Source organism: Oryx dammah, unplaced genomic scaffold (assembly GCF_014754425.2).
Source record: "Oryx dammah isolate SB20612 unplaced genomic scaffold, SCBI_Odam_1.1 HiC_scaffold_27, whole genome shotgun sequence".
Classification (NCBI taxonomy): Eukaryota; Metazoa; Chordata; class Mammalia; order Artiodactyla; family Bovidae; genus Oryx; species Oryx dammah.
Window position 1 is genome coordinate 112,010,488 of NW_024070211.1, and position 20,180 is coordinate 112,030,667.

At 42.8% G+C, this 20,180-nt stretch overlaps 1 protein-coding gene across 4 annotated transcripts in view; it reads left to right on the forward strand.

Moving 5' to 3' along the window:
- Positions 1–20,180, forward strand: part of RAPGEF4 (Rap guanine nucleotide exchange factor 4) — a 331,531-nt gene that overhangs the window by 81,880 nt on the left and 229,471 nt on the right. For 3 of the 4 annotated variants that reach the window (XM_040229358.1, XM_040229357.1, XM_040229361.1), the window contains exon 4: positions 931–1,077. In XM_040229358.1, coding sequence (XP_040085292.1) covers positions 931–1,077 — 147 coding nt within the window. Of the gene's footprint in view, positions 1–930; positions 1,078–8,933; positions 9,717–20,180 lie in introns of those variants that run through there. The other variant, XM_040229359.1, reaches the window with a different exon arrangement.

Genomic DNA, 20,180 nt, shown 5'->3' on the forward strand with positions numbered 1-20,180 from the left:
GCCCGCCAGGCTCCTCTGCCCATGACATTTTCCAGGCAAGAATACTGGAGTGGGGGCGCCATTTCCTACTCCAGGGGATCTTCCCAACCCAAGGGTCGAACCCACGTCTTTTGTGCCTCCAGTATTGGCAGGCAGATTCTTTACTACCTGTGCCACCTGGGACACCCAGAGATAGTAGTCATATAGAAAGATAACCACGCACACAGAAAGGACATGGACGAGATTGGCAGCAGCTTTCTTCATAATATGCCCAAACCATAAATAACCCAAATGTCCACTAGGAGGAGAATGGGTAAGCAAATTGGGGCATATCCATGCAATGGTCCACAGGGCAAGGAAAAAACAGCTGATCCACATGACAACATGGATGAATGTTATAGACATTATGTTGAGCAAAAGAAGCCAGACACTAAAGAGGGCATATTGTCTGAGTCCTTTTACATAAAATCTAAAACTGGCAAAATTCCTTTATGGTGATAGAAATCAGAAGATCAATTGCCTCTGAAAGGTCGGTCTTGACTTGAAAGGGACATGAGGGAAGTCACAGTGGTGACAAAAATGTTCTGTCCTGACTTGGGTGATGATTACAGGGTGTATATATTTGTCAAAGCTGCTTGAACTGTGCAGTTGAACCGAGTGTTTTACTGTATAGAAATTAGTTGACCTTTGAACAGGACGAGTTTGTACTGTGTGGGTCCACTCATAGCAGAGTTTTTTCAGTAGTAAATACAACAGTATAAGAGAGTCTGTGGCTGGTTGAATCTGTTGATGTGTAGGAACCACGATATACTCCCGATTTTCTACTATGTGGGGGGTTGGCACCCCTAACTCCCATGTTGTTCAAGGGTCAACTGTCTACTTCTGAGAAAACACAACTCATCCACTGATAAGATGTTGACTTTTCTAACAACCGGTTTTTGGGGTTCTCAGGACGCAGTGACCATCTGCACTCTGGGAATTGGGACAGCCTTTGGAGAGTCCATTCTGGACAACACTCCACGCCATGCGACCATCGTTACCAGGGAGAGCAGTGAGCTGCTCCGCATCGAACAGAAGGACTTCAAGGCACTATGGGAGGTGAGCCTCAAGGCGGCTTTGTCAATTAACGTGGTTGCAGAAAAGAAAGGGAGTACCGCATGGATAATGGCATTTAGTCAAGCCTTAATGTGTTCTGTTCTCAGCCAGTGGATGGAATTTAATTTTCAAAACTTGTTTTTGAAATGAGTGAGTGCAAAAGGCATTTTGACACAAGACATCCTTCTTCTTTTTTTTATTTTTTAATTTAGTGCTTGCTCAATTTCCTGTGGTTTGACGTACATGATAATTATTTCTTGAATGACCATAGAGTGTTTTATGTATTTCCTCCCTCCTATTCCACAAATGTATTCTTAACCATGGAACAAAATACTTTGACATTTTCTTTGGCATTTTAAAAATCATCATTGACATGATCCCTGGAAAAGTGGGCTGAATGGGGTTAACATCTGCTTCATTTAAATGCTTTTAAAAATGAAGTGCCCTGTAATAAGGTATGGGAAAGGAGGGACATAAAGATGGCTGGTTACCTGTCAGCTGAAAATGCACGGGTGTCACAGCAGTGGCTGGAGCCGCCAGTCCTGGTGGCTGGTACATTTCCTGCTGCTGACCAGCATCCCTTAGGGTACCATGCTCATTTACAAGGACGGGGAATAAATCATCTTATATGCAGTCATGGCAAACGGAGCACTTAGGCCCTCTCATCTTTTATGCTTATTCCTTTTCAGTTCTTCAAGCTTCTGATTTTTACCTGTGGTTGTTCCCTATCTTTGTCCCAGGCTCAGTATGTCCAAGTGTTAACCCATCGAGCTGGCAGGCTTTACCACTTGTCCCAGTGTGGCTAAGATTTTAAACTTGATCTAAAAAGAATTTTGTGTAATCAAATTGCTTCCTCCAGAGCCAAACAAAATGCCAGATGCATTAAGGGAGCGAACCTGCAGGTGAGTGAGTGATGCTTTGCCTTGAAAGTCCCGCAAGCCTTGCAAGGCCCCGGTGGTGAAACCTGTTACTTTTATTCTTGGCAGTAGTGAATAAATTGCAGGGTTACTTGTTTGAAATGTTCCTCTTAGAAAATATTAAAGAGCTCCAACTGCTCTGTAAAGTTCAGAGACAAAAGCGAGTTTTAGGAAGGCAAAGCCAAAGTAGGTTTGAGTGAGGTTTGTGTGGAGAGGTTTTCTGTCAATTAAAAGGGCCCAGGCTTGAGGCAAATAAGCTGCTTTTTGGATCTTTAAAAGGTAAACCAAAAAGTCTTTTCCAAAAGAAAATTTGGAAGACTGGTTTAAGAACAAAAAATGACTCCTACTTGTGGTGTGTGTCATTATAACTGCTTTCATCTGTGATGACTTATTCAAGTTGTTGGTCGAGGATGGTTTGAGGGCAATAATTAAAAATTTATTTTAATTAGGAGGCCCCAGTGCTGTGAAAAGTTCTTGAGAAGCTGCTACCTGTGAACATTCTACAACATTTATTTAAAACATTTTCAAACATACAGGAAATCAAAAAGGATAATACAATGAACGACTGCACTCTCACTTGGTCCAGCAGTTGTTAACATATAGCCATATTTACTTCCTCTTTTTTACTGAACCACTTTAATATAAATGTCAGGCATCATGACATTTCATCCTAAACATCAGCATATATCTCCAAACAATCAGAATATCCTGCTGCATACCCATAATACCATACAAAACTAAAGATAATATCCTAATCTGATACCCAGTACACAGCTGAAATTTCCCCATAAATATCCATAAATTTATTCCATGAGTATTTTTATATCTGTTTTATTTCCAACGAGGCTCAAATAAAGAACTGTGCGTTACATTTGATTGTTATATCTAAGTCAGTCTCCCTCCTCCTCACTGTTTCCATGAGGGTATCTTTTTTGTACCCCTACTCCAGGGTTTCCTGAAAATGAAAGTTAGTGCTGAGGGTTCGATTAGGTCAAGTCAAACAGTTTTGGCAAGGAGAAGCCAAAGGTGATGCTGGGTACATTCAGTTTAGTTCAGTCGCTCAGTCGTGTCCCACTCTTTGCGACCCCATGAATCGCAGCACTCCAGGCCTGCCTTTCCATCACCATCTCCCGGAGTTCTGAGTACATTAGGGTGCTCCTAATGTCTCGATGCCTCACTGTTAGTGATGTGTTGATTTGACTCATTTGATCCCTCAGTTGGATTGTATTTGAGTAGATTTTAGGGTGGGCTGTTTTTCACAGAGATTTCCCTAGGAGGAAGATTGTTAAATGTGGGTATTGATGTAGAAGGTGGTCCTTAGTATCCCAAACCTTGCCACGTGATTTTGTAATGCAGTGGGTCCAGCCCTTCACCTGTAACTTCACAGCATGATTCTGGTCTCCCCTGTCAGTGAGCTGAAGAGGATGGAGGGAGTATTTAGTCTGACCTCTTATTTTACAGGTCAGAATGTGGAACCTCATAGTGAGCAAGAAGTTAATAAGATACTTTACTTACCTGTTCATGCAACCAAGTGCAAAGTACAAATTAGGTGCTTCTCCAGCATTTTAACTGACTGAAGTGAGAGTGCAGGGAACTCCATTATCTAGCTGCCTGTGTGAATCAGAACTTTATTCATGGGCACACTTGTGCATTTACAATGCATGATCATCCAAGGAGTTGAAATTCTCAATTACCTTCTGAGTAATAAAGATCAACTTCTGTTTATTCGACTGTTCACTTATTCAGCAAATGCTTAATGAGGATCTCCTGTGTGTCAGGTCTAAGAGCAGTGAGCAAGATTGACAGAACTGCCGCTTGCTGGGCCAGGGCTTCTGTTCTGCTTGGAGGAGACAGAAAATAAACTAGCAAGTCAAGAATATTATTTCAGAGTATAATATATCATTATCATTAAGTAAAACCTATTTCTATTTTTTGAATTTGGGTGACCTATTGATGGCACATGTAACACTAATCTGCTAGCAAAATATTGGATAACCAGAACACCTTTTCCTTGATTATGTCAGATAACAGAGTTGGCAGTTCAGCCATTCATTACACTGGTACATAGTATCTGTAAGCAACATTAAAACCAAAGTCTGAGTTCGATCTGATAGCCAGATATCAAGAGTAAAGGAGGACAGAGCTTCAGGATCCAGAGAGAACCCTCACTGAGCCATGAAATGGCAGGAAGAAGGCAGTAGAATGGTCAGGTGGATCCTGCTTCTCCTATCAGTGTGGCAAGAAGCTCACTGTTAGGCTCTAGTTCCCACACAGTAAAAATTAGATTGTCTGAATCATGGGTCTAAATTCATGTGTTCATCTCATCCATTGTGTGGCAAGCACTCTTGGAGACTTCCCTCCTTATCGATGACTTTGATGTCGCTTAAAGCATCACTACGAACAAAGCTAGTGGAGGTGATGGAATTCCAGTTGAGCTATTTCAAATCCTGAAAGATGATGCTGTGAAAGTGTTGCACTCAATATGCCAGCAAATTTGGGAAACTCAGCAGTGGCCACAGGACTGGAAAAGGTCAGTTTTCATTCCAATCCCAAAGAAAGGCAATGCCAAAGAATGCTCAAACTACCACACAGTTGCTCTCATCTCACACGCTAGTGAGGTAATGCTCAAAATTCTTCAAGCCAGGCTTCAGCAGTACGTGAACCATGAACTTCCTGATGTTCAAGCTGGATTTAGAAAAGGCAGAGGAACCAGAGATCAAATTGCCAACATCTGCTGGATCATGGAAAAAGCAAGAGAGTTCCAGAAAAACACCTATTTCTGCTTTATTGACTATGCCAAAGCCTTTGACTGTGTGGATCACAATAAACTGTGGAAAACTCTGAAAGAGATGGGAATACCAGACCACCTGACCTGCCTCTTGAGACACCTATATGCAGGTCAGGAAGCAACAGTTAGAACTGGACATGGAACAACAGACTGGTTCCAAATAGGAGAAGGAGTATGTCAAGGCTGTATATTGTCACCCTGCTTATTTAACTTATATACAGAGTACATCATGAGAAACGCTGGACTGGAAGAAGCACCAGCTGGAATCAAGATTTCCAGGAGAAATATCAATAACTTCAGATATGCAGATGACACCACCCTTATGGCAGAAAGTGAAGAATTAAAGAGCCTCTTGATGAAAGTAAAAGAGGAGAGTGAAAAAGTTGGCTTAAAGCTCAACATTCAGAAAGCAAAGATCATGACATCCGGTCCCATCACTTCATGGGAAATAGATGGGGAAACAGTGGAAACAGTGTCAGACTTTATTTTTTGGGCTCCAAAATCACTGCAGATGGTGACTGCCACCATGAAATGAAAAGACGCTTACTCCTTGGAAGAAAAGTTATGACAACCTAGATAGCATATTGAAAAGCAGAGACATTTCTTTGCCAACTAAGGTCCGTCTAGTCAAGGCTATGGTTTTCCCAGTAGTCATGTATGGATGTGAGAGTTGGACTGTGAAGAAGGCTGAGTGCCAAAGAATTGATGCTTTTGAACTGTGGTGTTGGAGAAGACTCTTGAGAGTCCCTTTGACTACAAGGAGATTCAACCAGTCCATTCTGAAAGAGATCAGCCCTGGGATTCCATTGGAAGGAATGATGCTAAAGCTGAAACTCCAGTACTTTGGCCACCTCATGAGAAGAGTTGACTCATTGGAAAAAACTCTGATGCTGGGAGGGATTGGGGGCAGGAGGAGAAGGGGACAACAGAGAATGAGATGGCTGGATGGCATCACGGACTCAATGGGCATGAGTTTGAGTGAACTCTGGGAGATGGTGATGAACAGGGAGGCCTGGCGTGCTGCGATTCATGGGGTTGCAAAGAGTCGGACACGACTGAGCAACTAAACTGAGAGCAGTGAGGGTTGGATGCTATCGCTGACTCAATGGGTATGAGTTTGAGCAAACTCCGGGAGATGGTGAGGGACAAGGAAACCCGGCATATTGCAGTCCATGGGGTCACAAAAAGACATGACTGATAGACTGAACAGCAAAGTAATTGATGAGGACCAGGAGTCTGAAGTACTTCTAACTAGGAAATGATGGTGTCTAATCACTAACAGGTAGCCCAGTCTAAAGAAGCTCCTTAACAGGCTGAGTGAATTATCTGTTTTAAATCTTAAACTTGAGACTTTAATGGCAACAGAGAGCTTGGTAATCCTTCCTTTCCTAATCAGAGGCAAGTGTTCTCAGTTCTCAGCAAATACACACTCAGAGACCTACGTGTGAGATACTGAAATTCTATTTAATTTTAATCAAATACTCTTGCTTTATATTGTCATTAATGTTGTAGGTCAAATTGATAGCACCCAGAGTATTTTTAAAAATTACTGTCATACTTTCAGAACAAACTTATGGTTGCCAGGCAGTGGGGAGAATGTCATCGGGGAGAAATAGTTAGGGAGTTTGGGATGGATGTGTACACACTGCTGTTTTTAAGATGGATAATCAACAGGGTCCTACTGTATAGCACATGGAACTCTGCTCAATGTTATATGGCACCCTGGATGGGAGGGGAGTTTGTGGGAGAATGGATACATATATATGTATGGCTGAGTCCCTTCGCTATTCGCTTGAAACTATCACAACATTGTTAATCGTCTATACCCCAAGACAAAATAAAAAGTTTTAAAAAATAAAAAATTTAAAAATCAGAAAATTCACATCAAAAAATTGTCATAAATGTGACCAGAGGATTCTTTCAGTCACCTATCGGTTCAGTTCAGTCACAGAGTCGTGTCCGACTCTTTGCGACCCCTTGGTCTGCAGCACGCCAGGCTTCCCTGTCCATCATCATCTGCCTGTCAATCATCTATACAAATATATAAAATCAACAAAATATTCCCCAAGATATAACTGCGGCTGCAGCTTGATGCTTTTTTTGTACCCTATATCTTTCCTAATAGCTACTTTCCTAATGAAATCTTTAAATCTTTTGATCTTCCCTAATGAAAGCTACTTTCTTTCCTCTTTCCTTTCCGTGTTTCAGTTGCCAATTTATGGTCATATCCGAGGGCACTAGGTTGCTCCATCTCAAAATCAGGTCATATTTTCTTAGCTTAAGTGAATTACAGCAGCTTTATTCAGAGTTGGTCAATAACACGTCCCTCTTTTTTCATGGTTCTTTGATATTAGAACTTAATACAAATATCAACTAGATTTTAAAACATCTCATTTTTTAATAGCATCTTAGAGGGGGGAGGGAAAAAGTAAGAGTGAAAGGAGAAAGTAATGCTTTTGAATTTCAGAATAAAATTTAAAAAGTCGAAGTACCATTTTTTAGTTCTTGAGAATTGTAATTTAAACTCTGACTCTAGAGGCATTGTATATCCTCAGTAAGGCAGTTAAATGGCAAAGCAGTTTAAGTGTTGGTTTGGGAGTTCTAAGCCATTATTAATACTTGATCCAAGATTATGAGTTTTTATGACTGCTGGTGGGCTCTTGGAATAAATAAATACCAATTCCATGAATATCTTCTGAGCACACACAGTCTAAGGTTGTCAGTGGTTAGACCAATAACAAAGGGTTTTTTTGGTTTTCTTCCTGACTTTCTGGCTGATGTTTTGGATGAAGATGCTTTCAGGTTTACAGCGTATTTTGCCATCTTTGCATGGAATATTCCAAACACATGGACTTGAATGAGGATATGAGTCCACTGTGTTCAGAGAAGTAGACTGGGGAGTCACTCTCCATCAGACTCATAAAAGATACCACTGAGAGGTATTTGCACTGGTGATCTACCACCTGTATTCCAATTGCATGAACATCATTCTGGGCAAAAACTCTCCTTCATTGCAAGCTATGTTTGAACATGTTCAGAGTAATACATACTGGTGAATAAATTATTTGAAATTTAAAGACAGCAATGAAACTAGAGTCTTTAAAAATAAAGCAGTATTTTAAATTTGTAGTCTGAGCCGTGCCACAGTAAAAGTGGCTTTTTGGCTGAAATAGTTACCCAGAAGCTCTGTGATTTTATTCTAACCAAGACCTGCTGCTGCTGCTAAGTCACTTCAGTCGTGTCCGACTCTGTGCGACCCCAGAGACGGCAGCCCACCAGGCTCCCCCGTCCCTGGGATTCTCCAGGCAAGAACACTGGAGTGGGTTGCCATTTCCTTCTCCAATGCATGAAAGTGAAAAGTGAAAGTGAAGTCGCTCAGTCCTGTTTGACTCCTAGTGACCCCATGGACTGCAGCCTACCAGGCTCCTCCGTCCATGGGATTTTCCAGGTAAGAGTACTGGAGTGGGCTGCCATTGCCTTCTCCTAACCAAGACCTACAATATCACAGAGAACTGTTGCTCAGATGCAGTGATTGATCCAGTAGAGTTTATTCCCCATACATGTCTGTGGCCTCAGTAAATATTGTTGGCTGATTTTTTATGCTTTCTGAAATATAAAATGGAATGATAAAAATGAGAGATATGTGCATGTTTCTTTCTTAGGAAAAGAATACAGTTTGTAAACAAGAATATTTCTAAGAGTAATGAATATTGCCAAAGAAATATTTCTACATCTATCTCTATTCCCTAATTTTCAGTGTTTTATTTCTCGATTCTACCAGATACATTGGCAGTTGTTGGACTGAAAAGCTTTTTAGCCATTTCTGTTTACTGCCTCTTTTGGACTATGCAGAGAGAAAAAGCCCTTTTCCATTAGTAATCTTTCAAGCCACTATGAGAATAGGAATTATGGAAATAACAGCAGCTTAATCTTTGCTGATGCACTTTAAAAACCATATTGGAATAATATACCTCTCAGAGGCATCTGCTCCAGCCTGAATAGATTTGATGTTCCTATCTGTCTTGGGCTGTCAGAAAAATTAAAGCCCAAAACTTAAAACATAGTATCTTAGGACATAAATATCTCAGAAGCCCTTTGTGTGGGTTTTAATACTTTATTTAGCATGCAAAAAAATTCAGGTTGTTTTACTTTTGCATTAATGGTAGCCTTTCAAGGTAGACTGATATTTCAAATAAATGCATGGATGTTGAACTCTGGGTATAGCTGTTGAAGTCTGTGACCCACCCTCAGGTAGGCCGCCCCTGACCTGCCTGTTAATATGCAGGGTCTCCCCAACCCCCAGCTGAGGATTAACCAGAGCCGAAAAGCCAAGTGACCTGCTTTCTCCCAAGTCAGAGGCCTGTACTGACTTTTTGGCAACTTTGGAGCTTGTACTGTAGGGTTACTTCCCAGGCCAGAAATTTGCATCAAAGGACTAAGAAAAATACATCCAAAAATAAACATGAAAGCCAAGACTTCGTGCCAGGAACTCCAGCCACACACATCCTGTTGGCTGCTTCTCCCGCCTCTCTGCTCACAGTTCTGCTGCTTTTAAACTGAGCGGAAGCCTGCTCGGCTGACTAGGACTTCATGCCTGCCCCAGGCTCTCACTCCTCTGTCCGCCAGCCTTTCCACGGGGTGGCAGAATGATTCAGATCCAGAGAGGAAGGGAGTGAAGTTACTAGGAGGTAACTAAAGTTAAAAAGATCTATATACATATAGGCAGTCAGAGGCAATCAGAAAAGACTTCCTGAGCTTTCCTAGAGAGGCACCAGCCCCGGTTCTCTCTCGGGACCAAGATCCTCTTAACAGTAACAGATCCTAACAGGAAATTATCGGCGATGAAGGTGCATTTTGCTGTCCAGATAAAGGACAGCTCTTCACTGGATGTCTGAGAACACTGAGAAAGAGGAAAAGAAGGACGCATGCCCTGCAAGGTCAGGATGGATTCTTATCTATTCTTTAGTGGGGAAATAATTACATGTCGCAGCTTGCAGTTTGGTTTTATACTCTAAACCATCTCTGGCTTTTCTAATGAAGTTCCACCAGACCTAAATATGTACCATGGCACGGACATAATTTGATTTCATCTTTATCTGTTGGGGGAGAGTGGTAGCGGGGAGTAGTGACTTGTTTTTCTGATGGTGAAGGATTTGTTTATTTAGCCGGATGATCTTAAATGTTTCTAGAAGATAAAGATATTTGTTCTTAATTAGGCAGAGTTACATTTATCACATTAATATTAAATACATGTATTTAGTGAATGGCATCTATTAAAAATGAATTTGGGGCAAGGAAACAGATTGGGAGTGATGGTATTTCACCCTCTAAATGCCTGCAGCTCTCAGACTATATGAAGTCCTTCGTGTTTATGGGAAACTCTGCTACATTATTGATGACTTGCAGTCCCACCAGCTCTGAAAGCCGTGATCTCACTGTTTCTCAGATGATGACCAGGGGGTCTGAACAGATCAAGGCTTGGCTGGCAGGTGCCAGAAGTGCCCAGATGTTGCTGGCAGGGCTGTTGGCAGGGTACCGTAAGCAGTGTCATTCCTTCTTAGGTGGTGTTCCTTTGGGTGTTCATTTCAGGAGTGTGCAGTGGACGTTCATGTCTTCTAGGAGGTGCTGTTGGTAGAGGCTTTGAAATCCTTCCTCTGGTTGTGCATGTGCCAGCATGCCGTTGACAACTCCCCCACCCTCTCCCTACACTTTAATCTAGCAGTACCCCTCTTCTCTCTCTCAGCTCACCTGTCAGTCTGCATACTTGCTAAAGAGATGCTCATCTCAGTGTTAATTGATGCCTCTTGGGAAATTTCATCTTTAGAAGCTTCTGTCATACTTAGCAAGCAGACATGGCTCCCACCACGGGGAGATACAAAATGCACCGTATCTGTCTTTCTGGTTTAGGATCTAGCATAGAAGACAGACGAACATAAACACAGATCACCCTGATACCAAACTGAAAGGTACTACAGGAAAGATAGAGGGTTCTGAAGGGTATGTGGGGGCGGGCAGGGAGAGATTCATTTCCATGCAGGCTATCATTTCATCCAAAGACAAAGAGATCTGGTGAATTCTTGTGTGGCTAACAAGGCCGTTTTTCAGCTTCCCTGAAGGACTGGGGTCAGTTAACCAAATTATAGTGTTTGAGGGAGCCTTGTCCCAAGGGACTGACCACACAGAAGAGGTTGGGCCTCCTCGCTTGTGTTGTGCTGGCCTGCCTTCTCCCGTCCTGGATGGCTTGCGCCAGCTTGTTTAGGGGTCTGCCTGCTCTCTTGAGGGTGTCATGCGTTATCCAAATGTCTGGCTTTGTGTTTTGTTTGTTGTTCAGTTATCACTGGCGAGATCTGTTCTGAAGTTTAATGGGTCCCCCAGGCAAAGACAGTGTGAGTTGGGAGAACTTTTAAGAGCTTGAGACTTTCAGAAGGAACTCGTGGTATGGGCTGGGGATATTGTTAAGCTCTTTATGAGTCAGGAGCCCTGTGGTCATGGGACTTTCCTACTCTCATCAGGCCCAATTTCACTCCTGTGTAGTCTGCAGGCCCCCATGGGGAGGTTAGGGCCCAGTCACCAGGGCAGGGTGCCTGACACCGAGGAAGGAGCAGCAGGAAATCCTGCCCCAAAGTCGGCAGCTCCAAATTCCTGCAGTCTTGCTTCGGTTGATCTCACTGACCTCAGTGTTTTGAGCTGTCTAGCTCAAACCAATAAATGTAAGACAGACCTTCTGAAGGCCCTTGATGTGGTCTAGTGTTCTGTCCTGAAATTCTGAACTATTCCTGGTTTCACCCAAGTTTGCTGAGTGCCTTTTTGGAAAGCATCCTGGGCCACCTATTTGTAAGATAAATATACCTTTACTGAAATCCTGCCTTGCTGACAGCAGTGGTCCAAGTTAATGTTGAATGTTAGGTGCCTTATAAGTTGAACAATTTAGCGCCTTCCATTCATTTTTTGGTTTGCAAATTCAAGGTGGCATAGCCACAGATTATGTGAATGGAAAGAATAACATATAGCAGCAGTTGATATAGTATCAGAATATGTGCCTTGAAAAGCAAGAACTTTTTGGTTTCTTTCATTATTTATAATTGTAATTCATAAAATTAGTTCCATGTTAGAATTTCCTGGGAGTTAGAAAATTCCCATGATGGGCCATCTCTAGACCAATGAAACTAGGACCTCTAGATGGTAGGGGCTAGGCATTAGAGCTCCTTAAAACTCCCCAGCTGGATCTACCGAGAACCCCTGTCTTCCAGCACCAGGCTCAGGCGTCCACTCTGCCGCTCTGCACTCGCTGCTCCTGTGTGGCCCTCGGCGGCATCTTTGCCCTGTGCTAAGGGTCTACGACTGAATGATATGTTGGTTCCTTACTAGTCTGTGTTAACTTTTCCTAGTGCTGTTATTCCTTCCTTTTTGCAGACATTCTGCTTCCAGATTGGGGTTTCTGCCAGATTTAAGTGATAATGGCCATCAGTACTTTAGAGACCAAGGCATTTGTTTGAGGCTTTGTGATTAGACATTGCCTATGTGGTCTGGTTATTAAAAGCGCAAGAATAAGGTGCAAAATCACCGCCAAATTCCAGTCCTACAAGCACACGTTCACTTAGTTGTCAGAATAATATCTTCATATACCACGTAGCTCCTGGAAAATTTCACTGTGACCTTGTAAGAGATAACAGTGAAAAGGGCAAATTGTATCTTAGTGATATTATGAAAAGAGTTTTGAATTCATGAACTCCTAGATCCCTGATCTGTCCCTGGACTGTACATTGAGAATCACTTAAGATAAATTCCCAGAAAAAGAAATACTAGTTAAAGGGTATGAAAACTTTTATGGCTCTTGATAAATATGACCATATTTATTTTCAGTGGTTTTTATTTTGCCACCAAGAGTATTTGAGCATTCCTATTACATCCAGCCTTGGTCAGGATGACCATTTTATATATGTTTATATATATGTGTATATACTTATACACACAAACACACTCTCTTAGCTCAGCTGGTAAAGAATCTCCCTGCAATGTAGGAGACCCCAGTTTGCTTCCTGGGTAGGGAAGAGCCCCTGGAGAAGGGATAGGCTACCCACTCCAGTATTCTTGGGTTTCCCTGGGGGCTCAGATGATAAAGAATCCACCTACAATGCAGGATACCTGAGTTTGATCCCTGGGTTGGGAAGATCCCTTGGAGGAGGGCATGGCAACCTACTCCCATATTCTTGCTTGGAGAATCCCCATGGACAGAGAAGTGTGGTGGGCTACAGTCTTTGTCATCTCAGAGTCAGACACAACTGGGCGACTAAGCACAGCACATGTGTATTTTTATTTCCATCATATTGTTATTGTGTTTGATTACTGCTGAGATGGTGGAGATTTTCTTCAGTATTTCTTTACTGATTATACATACACCCTCTTTCAGGACATGTTACTCATACATAGATTGGCATTTATTCATCCATTTATGTGAATGCTGTATTTGATCAAGACATTAACCCTTTCTGGTAATTCCTTCAAATATTTTTTTCTTGGTCTGTTTCATTTTTCATAGTATTTAATGTACATAATTTCTAAATCCATTAAGTCTACTACAATTTTCCATAAATCCCAAAGGTTTTGTCATAGGAGATGGAATATTAAGCAAGAGGACCAGTAATAATTGAAAATTAATAAAATCTTTAAATGAATTCCTAATAATAATTGCACTACCTGGTGAGTCCTGGTATTGTTAATAATTTTTTGGAGATATTTTAGCACAGTTGGGAATTGTCACGCAAGTGTATGTTCCTTGTTCAGTTCAGTTCAGTCACTCAGTCATGTCGGACTCTTTGTGACCCCATGAATCGCAGCATGCCAGGCCTCCCTGTCCATCACCAATGCCCGCAGTTCACTCAGACTCACGTCCAGCGAGTCAGTGATCCCATCCAGCCATCTCATCCTCAGTCGTCCCCTTCTTCTCCTGCCCCCAATCCCTCCCAGCATCAGTCTTTTCCAATGAGTCAACTCTTTGCATGAGGTGGCCAAAGTACTGGAGTTTCAGCTTTAGCATCATTCCTTCCAAAGAAATCCCAGGGCTGATCTCTTTCAGAATGGACTGGTTGAATCTCCTTGTAGTCAAAGGGACTCTCAAGAGTCTTCTCCAACACCACAGTTCAAAAGCATCAATTCTTTGGCACTCAGCCTTCTTCACAGTCCAACTCTCACATCCATACATAACTACTGGGAAAACCATAGCCTTGACTAGACGGACCTTAGTCGGCAAAGTAATGTTTCTGCTTTTGAATATGCTATCTAGGTTGGTCATAACTTTTCTTTCAAGGAGTAAGCGTCTTTTCATTTCATGGCTGCAATCACCATCTGCAGTGATTTTGGAGCCCCCCAAAATAAAGTCTGACACTGTTTCCACTGTTTCTCCATCTATTTCCCATGGAGTGATGGGACCGGATGTCATGATCTTTGCTTTCTGAATGTTGAGCTTTAAGCCAACTTTTTCACTCTCCTCTTTTACTTTCATCAAGAGGCTTTTTAGTTCCTCTTCACTTTCTGCCATAAGCGTGGTGTCATCTGCATATCTGAGGTTATTGATATTTCTTCCAGCAATCTTGATTCCAGCTTGTACTTCTTCCAGTCCAGCGTTTCTCATGATGTACTCTGCATAGAAGTTAAATAAGCAGGGTGACAATATACAGCCTTGACATACTCCTTCTTCTATTTGGAACCAGTCTGTTGTTCCATGTCCAGTTCTAACTGTTGCTTCCTGACCTGCATACAGATTTCTCAAGAGGCAGGTCAGGTGGTCTGGTATTCCCATCTCTTTCAGAATTTTCCACAGTTTATTGTGATCCACACAGTCAAAGGCTTTGGCATAGTCAATAAAGCAGAAATAGAGGTTTTTTTGGAACTCTCTTGCTTTTTCCATGACCCAGCAGATGTTGGCAATTTGATCTCTGGTTCCTCTGCCTTTTCTAAAACCAGCTTGAACATCAGGAAGTTCATGGTTCACGTATTGCTGAAGCCTGGCTTGAAGAATTTTGAGCATTACTTTGCTAGCGTGTTAGATGAGTGCAATTGTGCGGTAGTTTGAGCATTCTTTGGCATTGCCTTTCTTTGGGATTAGAATGAAACCTGACCTTTTCCAGTGCTGTGAGTTTCTCAAATTTGCTGGCATATTAAGTGCAGCACTTTGACAGCATCATCTTTCAGGATTTGAAAGAGCTCAACTGGAATTCCATCACTTCCACTAGCTTTGTTTGTAGTGATGCTTTCTAAGGCCCACTTGACTTCACATTCCAGGATGTCTGGTTCTAGATGAGTGATCATACCATCGTGATTATCCAGGTCGTGAAGATCCTTTTTGTACAGTTCTTCTGTGTAATCTTGACATCTCTTCTTAATATCTTCTGCTTCTGTTAAGTCCATACCATTTCTGTCCTTTATCGAGCCCATCTTTGCATGAAATGTTCCCTTGGTATCTCTAATTTTCTTGAAGAGATCTCTAGTCTTTCCCATTCTGTTGTTTTCCTCTATTTCTTTGCATTGATCGCTGAAGAAGGCTTTCTAATCTCTTCTTGCTATTCTTTGGAACTCTGCATTCAGATGCTTATATCTTTCCTTTTCTCCTTGGCTTTTCACTTCTCTTCTTTTCACAGCTATTTGTAAGGCTTCCCCACACAGCCATTTTGCTTTTTTGCATTTCCTTTCCATGGGGATGGTCTTGATCCCTGTCTCCTGTACAATGTCACGAACCTCATTCCATAGTTCATCAGGCACTCTATCTATCAGATCTAGGCCCTTAAATCTATTTCTCACTTCCTTGTATGTATTTTCTTTGTCTTGTCACAACAAAGATTTGGAGTGACGGACATTAAAGCCCCCTCGGCGTGTCACAGCTCTCAGGTCTTGGATAGACCGTGTTATAGCTCTCAGGTCTCGAATGGACCATGTTATAGCTCTTAGGCAAATCAGTGTTACAGCTCTATTTTATTTAGAAGATAGCAGGAAAATCCATCTTTGAGGCATGAGGGCACGTCGATCCAAAGACACGAGGAGAAGAGCGCCCCAGCACGCAGGAGAGAGAGAGCGCTAGCTTTGGCTCCTCTATTTATATGTTTATCTCTCCCTGGGCCTGTCCTATGTAAATTGGTCCAGCCAGGAGTGTAGTTTGTTTTACCTGAGGTCCTCACTCCAGTCCTCGGACCTTCTTTTGTTCTATTTTCGCGGGCATTTCCCTTCCTTGTCTTTTAGCCACCGCCATTTTGGACTCCTTTTCCCTATTCTACCTACCTAATAATAAGAAAGTAAAGGAGAGAGAAAGAGGCTTATATTCCTTGGTTTACGCAGAAAGCCAATAAAGCCCCTGGCATGGGGCTTGCTCTGTTCACGGAGGCCTCAGGCGCCGTCTCAATGAGGTGAAGGAGCAGAGCGCCTTCTCGAGAGGGTCTTAGAAGCCCAGGCAGGAAAGTGAACTCAGAGAGCCTCTGTGCTCCAGGGGAGCAGCCTGAAAGAGAGAGAGAGACAGCAAGACACGGGGACCAAAGCTCTGATGGAGCAAAGGTGTTTTATTCAACATTGTGTAGGTATTTATACTGTCTTACAAGATAGCTATTTTCAGGAGAAAGTGAAAGAAAGTGAAAGTGAAGTTGCTCAGTTGTGTCCAACTCTTTGAGACCCCATGGGCTGTAGCCTACCAGGCTCCTCTGTCCATGGGATTTTCCAGGCAATAATCCTGGAATGGATTGCCATTTCCTTCTCTAGGGGATCTTCCCAACCGAGGGACTGAACCCGGTCTCCAGCATTGCAGACAGACGCTTTACCGTCTGAGCCACCTGGGAAGTCAACCTTTTCAGCAGAGATAAAATCAAAACTTACATGGAAACATGAGGTCATCCATATGAAAGAGAGAGGGTTGTAAATAATCACTTTTACCATATGGTTCATAAAAAGGAAGAGGGTGCTTATCACCGTATAGAAAAACTAATGAAGGAAATGCCTGGATTCTCAGCCCCCGGGAAAGACTTGCCTCTCCTCTTAATTCCTGAATATTCAGGAATTAATAAGGAATAGAGAATTCCTGACAGATCCAAAACAGCACACAGGAAGTCTCCTGTTAAATGCTTCCTGACACCAGGAGAAATATCAATAACCTCAGATATGCAGATGACCTTACCCTTATGGCAGAAAGTGAAAAGGAACTAAAAAGCCTCTTGATGAAAGTGAAAGAGGAGAGTGAAAAAGTTGGCTTAAAGTTCAGCATTCAGAAAACGAAGATCATGGCACCCAGTCCCATCACTTCATGGCAAATAGATGGGGAAACAGTGGAAACAGTGTCAGACTTTATTTTTGGGGGCTCCAAAATCACTGCAGATGGTGACTGCAGCCATGAAATTAAAAGACGCTTACTCCTTGGAAGAAAAGTTATGACCAACCTAGATAGCATATTCAAAAGCAGAGATATTACTTTGCTAACAAAGGTCCATCTAGTCAAGGCTATGGTTTTTCCAGTGGTCATGTATGGATGTGAGAGTTGGACTGTGAAGAAGGCTGAGTGCCGAAGAATTGATGCTTTTGAACTGTGGTGTTGGAGAAGACTCTTGAGAGTCCCTTGGACAGCAAGGAGATCCAACCAGTCCATCCTAAAGGAGATCAGTCCTGGGTGTTCATTGGAAGGACTGATGCTGAGGCTGAAACTCCAGTACTTTGGCCACCTCATGCAAAGAGCTGACTTATTCGAAAAGACCCTGATTCTGGGAGGGACGAGGGGCAGGAGGAGAAGGGGACGACAGAGGATAAGATGGCTGGATGGCATCACCAACTTGATGCACATGAGTTTGGGTGAACTCCAGGAGTTGGTGATAGACAGGGAGGCCTGGTGTGCTGTGATTCATGGGGTCACAAAGAGTCAGACACAACTGAGCAACTGAACTGATTCCTCATCCTGGCCTCTTTTACATACTTCCTTTAGGTCTGAAATATCAAACTTGTCTCTTTCCTCTTCCAACTATTTATTCAAACTTTCAAACATTCAGAAAAATTGAGAGTTGACTGGGTCATGATGAAAGTCCTGGTCTTGCTTCCAACCCATTCTGTGTCTTCAGGAATGTCACAATCTTCCTAAACCTCCCTCATAAAAATACTTTTTTAAAAAAGGTGAGGAAGACAATAATATCACAAATGGTTGAGAGGAAGAACTGATGTGATGTAATCTGTCTCTTAGCCCCAAAGAAGCATCCAGTAAATGGCCTGAGAAGCAGGGAAGGCTGAACACACAGGTGGAGCAGCAGTTCAGACATGCGGGCCTGCTCAGTCACATGGTGCTGCTCTCACTGCTGCCTGGGGGGAGGGTCAAACTATCTACCTTGGCATTCGAAGTTCTCTAAATTTGAAGGATGAGAATTCATCCTTTTCCAGCCATATTGCCTCTACTAATTTATACACATATTCATATCAGCCTAAATCATGCCAGCAAGCATTAGCTGTGCATCCACTAAATGCCAGGGGCTGCACTAAGCACGGGGACAAAGTTCTGAACAGGCTGTCGCTCTCAAGGAGCTTGCAGTCTAATGAAGAGAAATGTATGAAAGTAAATCTTACAATATGAATAGACATGAGCTCCAGCAGAGGCTCATGCAGGGGCTAGAGCTGGGAGGAGAACGGAGTATCTGCCAGGGACATTTGGAGAGTTGCCAGAGTAAAACCTCCTCTGTGAGCTGTCATCATGAGGCTGATACCAGTGTGATTGACAGAAAGATGCTGCCGGACGCAGGCAAAGGATCCAGGTGCCATAGATGGAACACACCTGTTCTGATGGGACACAAGTGGGTCATAGCCGGTCTCTCAGTGAGAGGGCAAGCTTCTCTTGTCCTCAAGTTCTTCATGGAGACAAGAGCCCATCAGAACCTCCTGGCCTTTCCTGAGAAGAGAACAGGGTTGTTTTCTTTTCTTTTTTTTTCATTTAAGTATAGTTGATTTACAATGCTTCATTGATTTCTGCTGTACAGCAAAGGAATTTAGTTATACATATGTATACATTGTTTTTCATATTTTTGCATTATGGTTCATTATGGGATATTGAATATGGTTCTCTGTGCTGTACAGTAGGACTGCATTGTTTATGCATTTCTATATATAATAGTTTGCATGTACTAATCTCAGACTCCCAACTCATCTCTCCCCAACTCTTCCTCCTGCTGACAGCCACGAGTCTGTTCCATAACTATGAATCTGTTTCCTAGGTAAATTCATTTGTGCCATATTTTAGAGTCCACATATAAGTGATATCATATGGTATTTGTCTTTCTCTTTCTGATTTACTTTGTGTAGTATGATAATCTCTGGGCCCATCCTTGTTGCTGCAAATGGCATTATTTCATTCTTTTTATGGCTGAGTAGTATTCCATGGACGGAGGAGCCTGGTGGGCTGCAGTCTATGGGGTCGTGAAGAGTCAGACACCACTGAGCGACTTCACTTTCACTTTTTACTTTCACGCATTGGAGAAGGAAATGGCAACCCACTCCAGTATTCTTGCCTGGAGAATCCAAGGGACAGTGGAGCCTGGTGGGCTGCCATCCGTCTATGGGGTTGCACAGATTCGGACACGACTGAAGCGACTCAGCAGCAGCAGTAGTATTCCACTGAATATATGCATCACATCTGCCTTGTCCATCCACCTGTTGATGAACATTTAGACTGTTTCCATGTCTTGGCTATTGTGAATAGTGCTGCTATGAACAGAAGGGTGCATATCAGAACACGTTTTTTTATTTCTTTCTTCACCTTCCTGAAGTCCTTCTCCAGCTTTTCCAGAGACTAGCTGTGTAACTGTTTGCTCCCTGGAGCAAAAACACAACAAACCCAGAGACTGAAGGTCACATCTTCAGTGAAACAGCCCCTAACAGATGCCAACTTCAGGTTTACTAACTACTTCCCCAATCCTGCCTTCCCAGTCTCTTTGCTGAATGTTCCCTTTGCTTCCAACCACCTGTTTCTCCCACTGTCCCATGATCCAGCCCCAGATGATGTCTCCTCTGACATTTCCCAGACCCCTCCTCCAGATCAAGTGAACAGCATCAAGAAGGAATGACAGCAGCCTCTTCACATGGGTGTTTCTTCTTGGCAGTTCATTTTCTAAATCAGATCTGTCTGTGACTGGATGGCTGGGAGCAGGCTAAGTGTCCTCCTGAGGATCCCCTCCTGGGGATCTAGGTGATCAAAAAGACAAGGATGCTGAGAAGGACAGATTGAGATCAGATCAGGGGCTGGGCATCAGGACGGCCAACATCTAGGCTTGCTGAAGTTCATGGGAAATGAAGGCCCAGAGTGCTGCCATTCTTCAAGCAGACCAAGAGACCTGGGAGCCGAGAGGTGCTGGGACCAAGAGACCCCTGAGCAAGAGGCCAAATGTGGCTTCAAGACT